The sequence below is a fragment of the Lepidochelys kempii genome, chromosome 1 (assembly GCF_965140265.1).
Source record: "Lepidochelys kempii isolate rLepKem1 chromosome 1, rLepKem1.hap2, whole genome shotgun sequence".
NCBI lineage: Eukaryota > Metazoa > Chordata > Testudines > Cheloniidae > Lepidochelys > Lepidochelys kempii.
This window is the reverse complement of record NC_133256.1, coordinates 138656404-138670240: the sequence shown is the minus strand read 5'-3', so window position 1 is coordinate 138670240 and position 13837 is coordinate 138656404. Positions and strand designations below refer to the sequence as shown.

General features: G+C 45.4%; 1 protein-coding gene across 9 annotated transcripts in view; it reads left to right on the top strand.

Moving 5' to 3' along the window:
• The first annotated feature begins 12088 nt into the window (after window positions 1–12088).
• Window positions 12089–13837, top strand: part of PHKA2 (phosphorylase kinase regulatory subunit alpha 2) — a 70841-nt gene continuing 69092 nt past the window's right edge. For 6 of the 9 annotated variants that reach the window (XM_073356658.1, XM_073356649.1, XM_073356639.1 and 3 more), the window contains exons 1-2: window positions 12089–12178; window positions 13157–13404. In XM_073356658.1, the coding sequence (XP_073212759.1) occupies window positions 13327–13404 (78 nt within the window). In that variant the 5' untranslated portion in view covers window positions 12089–12178; window positions 13157–13326. Of the gene's footprint in view, window positions 12179–12967; window positions 13022–13132; window positions 13405–13837 lie in introns of all 9 variants that reach the window. The other 3 variants (XM_073356594.1, XM_073356611.1, XM_073356601.1) reach the window with 3 other exon arrangements.

Genomic DNA, 13837 nt, shown 5'->3' with positions numbered 1-13837 from the left:
ATTAGAAAACATGCTACGATGCCCAGTAAGACACTACTTGATGTACTGTCAATGCCTGTGTCTTATAGAAGTGGGCAGGTGGCTGGGGGGGGCAGGAAGGGGGTGAGAGGAGGAGAGCTGGAAATGCCTGCTTCTGCTGCCAGTCTGCCAAGTAGGGGAGAGGTAGCTGTGTAGATGAAAGCATCCCAACTGAAGACAGACAGCTGGTGAATTGCAGCAGGGGAAGAGAAAGAAAACCCAGAACTCTTTTAGACTCTGCTACTGTCTTGATAGGTAGCTGTTGCCAAAATTTATAGCAGGGGTGGGCAAACTTTTTGGCCTGAGGGCCATGTCGGGATTCCAAAACTGTATAAAGGGCCGTGTAGGGAAGGCTGTGCCTCCCCAAACAGCCTGTCCCCCGCCCTCTATCCACCCCCTCCCGCTTCCCGCCCCCTGACTGCCCCCCTCAGAACCTCTGACCCATCCAACCTGCCCTGCTCCTTATCCCCTGACCGCCCCCTCCCAGGACCCCCGCCCCAACCACCCCCCCGGGACCCCACCCACATTCAGTGTCCCCCTGCTCCCTGTCCCCTCATTGCCCTGACCCTTATCCGCACCCCTGCCCCCAACAGGCCCCCCGGGACTCCCACGCCTATCCGACTGCCCCCTGCTCCCTGTCCCCTGACTGCCCTCTGAGACCCCCCTGCCCCTTATCCAACACCTCCGCTCCCCGCCCCCTTACCATGCTGCTCAGAGCACCAGGACTGGCAGCCGCGCCGCCCGGCCAGAGCCAGCTACGCCACCCACCATGAGCTTGCAGCCCTGCTGCCCAAAGCGCTGGCGGCATGGCGAGCTGAGGCTGTGGGGGAGGGGAGACAGTGGGGGTCGGGGGGGCTAGGGGCTAGCCTCCCAGGCTGGGAGCTCAAGGGCCAGGCAGGACAGTCCTGCGGGCCGGATGTGGTCCACGGGCCATAGTTTGCCCACCTCTGATTTATACTGTGCCACAGGGTTTGCATGACCTATTACTGACAAATACTATGATGGCCTTATTAGGGTTTGGGAGTTCAATCCAGACCAGTGACGGGTTGTGTCACCATCTTCCCTGTAACCTTGGGTGCCTCACAATTCTTTTCAGAGTAGCAGCCATGTTAGTCTGTATCCGCAAAAAGAAAAGAAGTACTTGTGGCACCTTAGAGACTCATAAATTTATTAGAACATAAGCTTTCGTGAGCTACAGAGCTGTAGCTCACGAAAGCTTATGCTCTAATAAATTTGTTAGTCTCTAAGGTGCCACAAGTCCTCCTTTTCTTTTCACAATTCTTTGCCAGTGTAGCTTCCAACCTGGGCCACTCAACAACGCTACCGGCATGCAGATCACGCCCAAAATGTCTGTGTGCTAAACAGCCCAGGTTCATCAGCTCTGACCCCAGCAGCCTGTCTGCAGCCATAGCCCCACACTGGATTCAACCAGCTTTGGTTACTACTTGCAGGGTGACCTCAAAACACCCTGTATTTTCCCAAAACCATGTGCCCTGAAGTGTCCGACCCTCTCCTGGACAGTTCAGAGAAATAATAGGGTTCATTTGTTCCTCTAAAGACACAAAAACATGACACAGCTTATTAACTTAACCTGGGTGATTACACCCTTCCCTTAAAACACCTCACTGAGTTGGTTTATAGTAAAATAAAACAAATTTATTAACAATAGGGCATAGGTTAAATGATGCTAAGTAAGAAGGAATAAAGTTAGAAAAGGTTACAAGCAAATAAAAGTGAAAATAATCTAAAAGACTAAAACTTAACCTAGCAAGACACAGGCTTTGTGATGGTTTCAATCACCTATCTTCCTTCTTCCCAGCCATGGCTGACTTTCCCTCCATCAGGAATTTCCACAGAAGTACAAGGTGCTCGCTTCCCTTGTCTTCTTAGGTGAAAGATCTTTATGTTAGCAAGTCTCTCACCTATATTCAGTTTCAGAGACTTCAGCCCCTCCTTGGTTGAAGGACCCGTCTTTCTCACCTTGCAAGAGCGCTGTTCTGCTTCAAGGAATTTCCCGGTGGATGCTCCACTTCAGGTGAAAGTGTGTCCTGGCAGAGCTCATCTGGATTGCGCATGCGCTCTCCCAATCTTGCACCATTATTGGCACCTATCTAGCACATCATGACTAGACCCTCTCTCATTTCTTTCTCAACCATCCTTAGCCTGAGAGGGAGCTCCCAGCAGTGTTAAAATCAATAGTTATCTTTAGGATTAGAATAGTCTTTTAGTATGCAAGTTAGATTTAGTTATCCTTTTCTCCCCATTTCCTTCTTTCATTCAAAAAAATGTTTTTCCTTCCTTCTCCCCCCCCCCCAAGTTTGAATAGTTTAAGTTCACCCTTAGGGCTGAACTGCTACAAATCAATGGATTTCAAGCATTGCCTTTCTTGCCAGAAGGCGATCCTGTCTCAGACAGACACTCTCAATGTGTCCAGTGTCTAGATGAGATACACGTCCCACAAAAGTGCTCTCACTGCAGCAACTAAAAGTCTCAGGCCAGGAAGGGCAGAGACCTAGGTCTTAAACTTATACAGACGGAGAAGTCTCTGTGATTAGCATTCGATCCCAACAGTAGACACCCTCCCTCCCCCAGACAATAGTCTCCTACGACCCCTTCTGCAAGGCAACTTTCACCCTCCTCACAGAGGAAGGTTCACTGCTCCAAAAAGGCAGCAAGGAAAAGAGCATCAACCTCCCCTCTTAAAGAGCTACCAAAGAAGAAATGGTCTCCGGCTCGTTCTATATCCTCGGTACCAACTGCACCATGGCTGAGTAGATTCATAGATACTAAGGTCAGAAGGGACCATTATGATCATCTAGTCTGACCTCCTGCACAACGCAGGCCACAGAATTTCACCCACCCACTCCTGTGAAAAACCTCTCACCTATGTCTGAGCTATTGAAGTCCTCAAATCGTGGTTTAAAGACTTCAAGGAACAGAGAATCCTCCAGCAAGTGACCCGTGCCCCATGCTACAGAAGAAGGCAAAAAACCTTCAGGGCCTCTTCCAATCTGTCCTGGAGGAAAATTCCTTCCCGACCCCAAATATGGCGATCAGCTAAACCCTGAGCATATGGGCAAGATTCACCAGCCAGATACTACAGAAAATTCTTTCCTGGGTAACTCAGATCCCACCCCATCTAACATCCCATCACAGGTCATTAGGTCTATTTACCATGAATATTTAAATATCTAAACCATGTTATCCCATCATATCATCTCCTCCATAAACTTATCAAGTTTAATCTTAAAGCCAGATAGATCTTTTGCCCCCACTTGCTTCCCTTGGAAGGCTATTCCAAAACTTCACTCCTCTGATAGTGAGAAACCTTTGTCTAATTTCAAGTCTAAACTTCCTGGTGGCCAGTTTATATCCATTTGTACTGTGTGTACAGTGAAAGCCAGTGACCCCGAGCAGACAGGCTCAGAGTTGAGACAAACAGAAGCCTAACACTTCTGCCACAGCACCAACGGAGGCTCCTAAAGATGCAGCACCGATGCACTCTCCACAGGCTATGGCGCCACCTTCAGCTCCCAGGTCGGCACCAATGCCTGCAATTACAACGGCATCATCGGCACTGACCACCTCCACACCGAAACCACTGGCATTGCACCATTTACTGCACCACAAAGACTTACTTATCTCAGCAACGCCGGAATCAACAGTCTTCGATACTGACGTATCTCTGGTATACATGGTACCAGGTCAACCCACCTCACTTCTGGCCCCTCCATTTTCCAGCGAGGAAGAAGACAATGAGGAGAAGGATGCTTTTTCACAACACCATTCTTCTCCCATGCAAACTACATCAGCATTAGGCCTACCTGTACAGCCTAAATCTCACCACAGGGTTGACACCCAGACCTGATATGGCCACGCATGGATGCCTATGCCATTCCCCATGCAGTGGCCCTTCTGGGTGGCATACATGGAACAATACCCCAGGCTCCCAAGCTCCTACAGGGAGAGGATTAGATCTCCCCCACCACCTTCAGTGGCTGCACCATCAGAACCCCTTGAGGAAAGCTTTGAAGAACAGGAGGCGGCCCTGGAACAGGAAATGACACCATCAGTCAACATTTCCTCCTCTTCCCCAGATGAGGCCGTAATGCCTCCACCACCCACAGCTGCAGATGATTTCAAACATTTCCAGGAGCTCTTCCAAAGAATTGCCGATTCCCTAGAGATCCCTCTCGAGGAAGTCCAAGAGTTCCAACATACATTACTGGACATTCTCCAAACTTCATCTCCATCAAAAATTGCACTTACAATAAACAAAGGACTTATGGAGCCAGCTACAAACATATGGCAGACCCTGGCAAGAATACTGCCCACTTGCAAGAGACTGGATAAAAAATATTATGTCCCCTCAAAGGGGATGGATGGACTTTTTATTTTCTCACCCCACATAAAACTCCTTAGTGGTTGATGCCATCAATCAATGAGGCAGACAACACCAATCCAGATCCACCCCATATAACAAAGAGTGGAAATGATTAGATCTTTTTGGCCACAAGGCCTATTCATCAGCCACTTTTAAATTTTGGATTGCCAATTATGTCACATTGATGGCAAAATACAATCACACAAATTATTCCAAACTGATGGACTTTGACTACATACTGTAGGACAAAAGAGACCAATTTAAAGTCATCTCAGAGGGCCATCTCCTAGCTAGGACTGCATTACAGTGTCTTTACATGTGGCAGACATGGCAGCACACTCCACAGCCAATACCATAGTTATGTGCCAAGCTTCATGGCTTCACCTGTCCAGACTCCCACCATGAAGGACCTCCCTTTTGATGGCCAGAAGCTGTTCGCGGCAAAGACTGCCTCCACACCCTGAAGTACTCTTGGGTGACCTTTCGTTCCCTTGGTATATACATACTTGTATCAAGTAAAAAACAGGATAAATACTATCCCACCCAGCGTACAAGGTCTGCCAGATACGCCCAAAAACAGAGGCAATATGACACACAAATGCACAGACAGAGACTTCCAGTGTGTCGACCACCTCCAGCTCAAACATCAGTGTCCCAGCAACCCTTTGCAAAAACAACAATTTTGAGGGTTTGGTCAAGGGCCTGAGAGACCTCCTCCATTCCCCAGTGCTGACACCATCACTGACCTTCTCCGTTTTGGACATTGTTTGACTCCTTTCTATTTGGTGTAGAAATCCATCACCACGGACAAATGGGTTCTAGAAATAATCCACACAGGCTATTTGATACCATTCACCTCCCTCCCCACTACCCAACCTCCCTCCCTGTCCCTCTTCAGGAACCCCTCTCACAAACATCTTCTATGGCAAGAAGTAAACCACCTCCTAAATCTGGGCGCTGTGGAGACGGTACCATCACAACACAGTGGGAAGGGGTTTTATTCTCACTACTTCTTAACCCAGAAAAAGAACGGAGGATGGAGACCTATTCTAGACCTCAGAAAATTCAACAAATTCTTAAGGGTCCAATGGTTCATGATGGTCACTTTAGCAGCAACAACACCAGCACTGGAACAGGGGGACTGGTTCTTGGCCCTTGACCTCCAAGACACCTATTTTCACATAACTCTACATCCCACTCACAGAAGATTCCTCAGATTTATTCTGGGAACAGAACATTATCAATACAAAGTTCTACCTTTTGGCCTTTTGACAGCACCATGCGTGTTTTCCAAAATGTTTGCAGTAGTGATGGTACACCTTCACAAGCAGGGAGATAATCCATCCAATCACAAATTCTCCTCAGTTACTGCACAGGGTGAGTAACCTTCTGTGTGTCTGTCTAGTGATGGATGCCAGAGATGGCTTCTGTCTTGCTTATATCTTCCAAAGTTCAATGAACTTGTTTCAAGAGGCAAGGGGACCTCCTGCTGTTCTTCTCATCCTGTGGGCTTCCCATCCCCCTGAATGATTTCTACATAAATACGGCCTCCATTGTTTTTGATTCCACCGTGCTTAATTTACACAGGAGACAAGTTAGATAGCTGTGACATTCCCTCCGGTATGGGCAGACTGCACAGCCCAATGGGACCAATGAGCCTCCACAATGCCCCCACAGAGTGCCAATACATACTTTTCACAACGATATTAATCACCAGTGTGTCATCAGCTTTCAGAAAAGACCTTACTCAATACACTCTGATAATACAATAATATTGTACAGAATCAATTGATTCAAGTGCTTACCACTTGAGGTTCAGCCCCCCCTTGTCTTTATAGACCAGTGAACCTTTGCAGTGGATTCTTCTGAAAAGTAAAACTCAGACCAACCTTCTGTCTTTTGCTGGGTGGGGATGCCATGCTGTCTCTTCCCCCATTTGTTAATGTGAGGTTTGCCTTCACCCTTTGTTAGCTTGATGGGTCTGTTTACTGCTCATATATAAACTGGGGTAAACACACATTCTTCTGTTTAGGATAGACTTATTTAACAACTTCCCCTGACATACCTGATTTATGCACACTTTAGTTATAATTCCAGAAGATATTCATAACTCTTAATGCCCATCATGTACACATGTCACACAAGAATATTATTGACCTGTGAGTTATTAGTTTTCAAATGACACCTCAAAGGCATGTTTTGTACAAAGATAATTACAATAGCATGCAGGGTATGAATAGATGGGTGCTTAGTATTCCAGTCTGCATGACATTACTGACAGATGGAAAAAAGGACCAGTCCTTGTGCTAATGAGCTAACAGCCTATACTGGAAAAACACAAAAATGGAAGAATGAGGGATGGACTTGGAAGGATAAGGGTTATGACCTTTAAAGTTAATGAGTTATGCTTATTGTTAAATATTGTTGCATGCAGTATTGTAGCCATTTTGGTCCCAGGATATTAGAGACAAGATGGGTGAGGTAATATCTTTTATTGGATCAACTTCTATTGGTGAAAGAAAGAAACAAACTTAAGCATACACAGAGCCTTCTTCAGGTTACCTGAGAGTTGAAGAAGAATTCTGTGTAAGCTCAAAAGCTTGTCTCTTTCACCAACAGAAGTTTGTCCAATAAAAGATATTACCTCACCCAGTCTGTCTCTCTGTTGTTACATATGCAATTTGACTTGGGAATTCATGACATCCTAACAAGATATTAGGTTTCTAGATAGCATGGTGATGGGCACGTTAAAATACAGAGAGTCATGCAACAAAGCCAGTCAGAGACAGGATGAAGTATTGAGAAACAACTGCACATTTTAGGTTCTGCTAGACTTTTAACTTTGTACCTGTCAACACATTTAAGTATTGAGGCAGGTCAGTGCTGTTATGTTATTGCTTAACACTTAGCAGCCATGGTCATAAATGTATGCTTCAACAGAAACAAAGCCATCAAGTCCATACTTGAAGCTGTTCTAAAGATTTGAGAATAGGAAAAATCTGCAATCACGAATGTTGAACAAAGAGAACTCCCATCCATTTTCTCCTCTATGTTTTACAAAACTATTTTAACAGAGGAAATGGTGTTCCCTGCTCCCTTTAGTTCGAAATCTTAAGACACCAGCAAAGTATCATCTAAAAAATGGCACTACCTTACTCGACAGATCTGGCCCCTGTGTGTATTCATAGACTTGTCTGTTAAAAAAAAAAAAATTACTATTTGCACTGTACTGCGTTCTGTTAGCACTACAGAGTTAATATGGCTAGGGGAGAGTGAGCTGGATTCTGTTCTGGGATTGTGCATCATCCACTAAATTGTTATCGAAATTTCAATTTTAGGGCTCTGGCTAGAGGGTTTAAGGAACTTCTGCACAGTAATTCTCCTTACCCCATCCTGTATTATATATGGCAACACTTCCATAGTGCAAAGACTGAATTCACTGGTCTCCATTTCCTTATATCTTCTCTACCTTTACAGTCAGTCACAGTCAATTTGGGAATCATGTCAAAAATAGAGTATTACAACATAAATGTTTTTCAATAATATTCTTAATTCCACATGCAAATCCCTTGAAGATGTTTAGGAGTGGATTTTGTGCCTTCAACTATTTTGAAAATTCCCTTCTGGGGTAAACAGCCACTTACATGTCTGGTTCTTTTTTGTTTGGGGGAGGGGCAGTGGAAGGGCAAGGAACTATAGGTTTTGCAACTGTCTGTTGTGCACATGCAGGTCAGGTATCTTTATTTGAAATCAAGACTTAGAGCTCTGCCATATGGGGAAACTCCACAGATTTTAATGGAGTTATAGCAGTGTAAAGCAGGACTAACAGTGGTAAATCAGTCCAAAAGTACACATTTCAGCTGCCCATTACACCCCCAGGGACTGCTTATAAGAAAAATAGTTTCATTTACAACTGGATACTGTAAAATCTTCTATCTTCTTTAATTTAAAAATAAAAGTCTAGAGCTGAATGCACCAGAGAGATGGCGACAATCTCAAATCTGGTTTCAGTGCCAATTTGTTTTTCAAGTAAAAAAACCAGCTCATTTTCAAGTAACTGTCCTTACTTTTGCTAATGGCATCTTGTAACATTAAATCAAAAAGAACATATAAAATCCAATTTACTTTGTACTTTTTATTGCTATTTTTGCATTTCTCAGCTTGGACAATGGGAATAGGCTACTCATTTTCACTTTTGTTTCTAATGACTTTCTAGTTAATTTGTTAGTCTCTAAGGTGCCACAAGTACTCCTGTTCTTTTTGCTGATTTGGACTAACACGGCTGCTACTCTGAAACTAGTTTACTTCACTTTTTTATGTATTAACATAGTGTTCAATGTTTAAGATCCTTACCTTGCAAGGTGCCTCACACAACATTATGTTGACTTCAGCAGAGCTCCCTGTAAGCATGGGGTCTGTGTACAGTAGCTTGTGAGTGTACTTCCTGAGTCACAAATATTGTAGGGGGAAGTGTATTGGTTCTTAGACTCCCCCCCTCCCGCCATCCTCCAAAAACATCCTGTTAATTAGAACTTTTAAAATATCTGTTTCATGAAAACATTCCTATTGATCTTAGGCTTTATATATTGATAGTTGCTGAAGGTAAATTTGGAGTCAACTTTTCCTTGAATCTGAAAGCCTCCCTAGACACTCATCCTGCAAACATTTATGCCTGTGCTTAGCCTTACTAGCACAAGTAAACAAACTAGGGAAATACAATCTAGATGGAGCTACTATAAGGTGGATGCATAACTATTTGGAAAATCAGTGGTTCACAGTCATACTGGAAGGGCATAACGAGCAGGGTCCTGCAGGGATTGGTTCTGGGTCTGGTTCTATTCAATATCTTCATTGGTGATTTAGATAATGGCATAAAGACTACACTTATAAAGTTTGCGGACGATACCAATCTGGGAGGGGTTGCAAGTGCTTTGGAGGATAGGATTAAAATTCAAAATGATCTGGACAAACTGAAGAAATGGTCTGAAGTAAATAGGTTGAAATTCAATAAGGACAAATGCACAGTACTCCACTTAAGAAGGAACTATTAGTTGCACACATACAAAATGGGAAATGACTGCCTAGGAAAGGGATCTGCGGGTCACAGTGGATCACAAGCTAAATATGACTCAACAGTGTAACGCTGTTGTAAAAAAAGCAAACATCATTCCGGGATGTATTAGCATAAGTACTGTAAGCAAGACAAGAGAAGTAATTCTTCCGCTCTACTCTGTGCTGACTAGACCTCACCTGGAGTATTGTGTCCAGTTCTGGGCGCCACATTTCAGGAACGATGTGGACAAATTGGAGAAAGTCCAGAGAAGAGCAACAAAAATTATTAAAGGTCTAGAAAATATGACTTATGAAAAAAGATTGAAAAAATTAGGTTTGTTTAGTCTGGAGAGGAGAAGATTGAGAGGGGACATGATAATAGTTTTCAAGTACATAAAAGGTTGTTACAAGGAGGAGGGAGAAAAATTATTCTTCTTAACATCTGAGGATTGGACAAGAAGCAATGGACTTAAATTGCAGCAAGGGTGGTTTAGGTTGGACATTAGGAAAACCTTCCTGTCAGGATGATAAGCACTGGAATAAATTGCCTCGGGATGTTGTGAAATCTCCATCATTGGGGATTTTTAAGAGCAGGTTGGACAAACACCTGTGAGGGATCGTCTAGATAATACTTAGTCCTGCCATGAGTGCAGGGGACTGGACTAGATGACCTCTCGAGATCCCTTCCATGAGTCTAAGTACTCCCTTTGACTTCAGACACACAGACTGCTCATGCTAGTAAAGTTAAGCACGTTTGTAAGCATGTTTGCAAATGCAGAATCTCAAGAATCTCTTCAGAGAGAGCCACCCCCCTCCATATCACTGAATTCACTACTACCACCCCTCCAATGTTCAAAAATCATGAGTCAGCCAATTCCCAAAATCAGGCAACCGCATGAAAAAACATGAGACTTTAAAAAAAACAACCACCAATAAATGCTTGTGTCTCTTTAAAAAAAGAAAAGGAGTACTTGTGGTACCTTAGAGACTAACCAATTTATTTGAGCATAAGCTTTCGTGAGCTATAGCTCACTTCATCAGATGCATTCAGTGGAAAATACAGTGAGGAGATTTATATTCACACAGAACATGAAAAAATGGATGTTTGTCATGTACACTGTAAGGAGAGTGATCACTTAAGATGAGCTATTACCAGCAGGAGGGGAGGGGGGAACGGAACTGGTGGATGACCTTTTGTAGTGATAATCAAGGCGGGCCATTACCAGTGGTTAACAAGAACATCTGAGGGGGAGGGAAAGGGGGGAGAATAAACAAGGGGAAATAGTTTTACTTTGTGTAATGACTCAACCAAGCCCAGTCTCTATTCAAGCCTAAATTAATGGTATCCAATTTGCAAATTAATTCCAATTCAGCAGTCTCTGGTTGGAGTCTGTTTTTGAAGAATAGCCACTTTTAGGTCAGAAATCGAGTGACCAGAGAGATTGAAGTGTTCTCTGACTGGTTTACGAATGTTATAATTCTTGACGTCTGATTTGTGTCCATTTATTCTTTTACGTAGAGACTGTCCAATTTGACCAATGTACATGGCAGAGGGATATTAATGCATTAGGGCGCATGATAAACACCCATTTTTTCATGTTCTGTGTGAATATAAATCTCCTCACTGTATTTTCCACTGAATGCATCCAATGAAGTGAGCTGTAACTCACGAAAGCTCATGCGCAAATAAATTGGTTAGTCTCTAAGGTGCCACAAGGACTCCTTTTCTTTTTGCGAATACAGACTAACACGGCTGCTATTCTGAAACCTGTGTCTCTTTAGCTACCCCTGGTTTTTGATCCTTCTGGGTTCCCAGCATCCAACTTTTCTCAGCTGCCATGAGGGCCTTTTCAAAATGAAATGTCAGATTCACTCTTAATAACATGACTCCAGGAGCTGGGGCTTTCAGAAAACAAACACCCCAACCATCTCAGAGCGGGCAACTAGCAGCGCAGTTACACAGGTGAGAGATCGGCCTCCGGCGCAGTCTCTGCCTAGCCGTGCGTGAGACGCCCGGGCTGCTGGAGACGGACGAGCGGCGGCGCTCCTGCGAAAAGGGGGGCGATTCCCCGCCCCCGCCCGGGCAGAGGGTCCGGCGCCAGGAGGCGGCTCCCCGGGATGCTGCGGGAGCGCCGGGCTCAGTCCGCGCGCTGCTCTCACTGAGAACTAGGCTGCCGCTGCCCAGGTCCTAACAGAGGCGTAAAGCCGTTATTGATGCCAAAGGGCTTGAAAAATACACCCAAGGGAAAGTCCCCTCCTGACTCAAGCCCATTAGCAGCACCAACGATATCATCGGCGAGGTGGGTTTTTTCTCCTTTCTCAAGAGCAAGCGGCGGTTCCATTTGGCTGCCAGCCGCTCTATTGTCCTTGCATGGCCTGTGCGCGAGCGAGCTGCCGCGGGAGGGGAGGGCGGGGCGGGCGGAACCAAGGTTTCCCCTCCCCCCGGCTCCGAGAGAACCGTCCCCGCTGCCGCAGCCCCGCGGCACCTGTCAGTCAGCCGCCTGCCGGGGCTCGGGCGCGCGGCTCCGTGCAGACGCCCCAGGGCTCGCCCGCGCGGGGAATGGATGGCCCCGGGCGGCTGGTTTGCCGGCCTCTGCCCCGCAGTGCCTAGCCCGGGCAACTGACCGGGTTGCTGCTGGGAAAGACGTTCACGTTCCTCCTCCCACGGCAGCCGTCCGGAGCGGGGCGGGCAGAGGATGGGGCCCCCCGGTTGCCGTTCGGCAGGTGAGTGGCTGCAAAGCGCCCAGCTGCGCGCATCTGTCCGAGCGGGGGACACCCACCGCTGGCTCCGCTCCGCTGGTCGGGGACGTGAACAGGCATTCAGAGCCATTCGTAATTCGGCAAAGAAAGGCGATTGTTGGTCACCATGGTGAAGAAACCAGGCAAACCAACCATCGGCCAGTCCCCTGAAACCCAATCGTATATTGAGATTAGAGCAAATTAACTCTTCCCCCCCCCACACCCCCAACCACCAGAGCCAGGTGCTCTTTGCTGTGTGAAATTCTAATCAGTTGGCGAAGAGGGGAGTCAAACCATCGCTGGCTGTGACAAACTCACGCTCCCTGGAATGTGGCAGCCTTGGGCCTGTTAAGTACTGAACACAATTCATTGTGTCCCTGTATGTTTCTTAGATATTGAACTAAAGAGCTGTGTTACCCCCTGAAATGAGCCCCTATCCCTGGGTAGGGTTACAGGACAGAAACTGTAAGCAATCGCTTACAATCATCCTTTGTACACAATAACTGTATCCATATAAACACGGTTCATATGGTGCAATAACTAACCCATGCGTTTTAGGTGTTATAAAATGCTTTAAAATATATTACTTCTGTCATATAGATTCTTTATACACTGGAATAATATTGCTTGCCTATGGGTCATAATGATAGCATGTAGACTTATGATAACTAGGATTATATATGACAGAAGTAATATATTGCAATATATATGTGTTAGGTGTTAAAATAATACATGCTGTTCTTGACCTGAATTGTTGTTGTTTTTCTTTCATAGTGGTGTGAACACAGCATCCAGATAATAAACCAATCATTTATGGCATCTGATTATGTGAGGAGCATGTAGATAATGTCTGTGGTGCAGTATGCCCATTGATTACTGGCCGGGTTAGCATGTAGATGAAAGGGTAAATCCTCTCTCTAATCCCTGCTTTGTTGACAGCTGCTATGTTTATTTTGGAATAAGGGCATCAGTTGCCAGCAAGTGTCACAGGAAAGCTTGCTGCATGTATGAACCAGGAAGAATAAGAGCTGCTTCAGAGAGAGGATCCCAGCCACGCTCTTGCTGCTCTGAAGTGTGGGAGGGAGAGAGAGACACAGGAAGAGAGAGAGACAAAAATCCCAGGCCTTGGGGAGATGAGAAGCAGAAGTAACTCTGGAGTCCGCTTGGATGGCTATGCCCGACTGGTTCAACAGACCATTTTATGTCATCAGGTGAGTGCAGAGTCAGTGCAGAGAAGAATGGGACCCTTTCACTCCTCCACGAACCCCGTTGGGCCTTTATTTTGAGGGAGTATTTTTTTTCGTTTATGAATTTTTTTTTAATCTTACTCATTATTTCAGTCGGCTCTGTGGGATTCCTGATATAAGTTCAATGGGCTGGTTAATTGCTTAGTGGACGTGACTGAGTACTGGTTTGGGGCAGATCCAAGAGCAGCGCCCGTGCTTTTGGAGTATGTGTGTGGAGCTCATTATTGTATGGAGCGGAGTATGTTGGTTCAGCGTGTTGCAATAGGGAGCAGAGTATGTTTGCACAATCTGTTATTGTAGGAAATAGAGTATTTGTGGAGAGTTATGCTATGAAGTATTTCTTATAACGTCGTGTGGTATGCGGTGGAGTGTATTGTACAAATTAAGTGGAGTATTA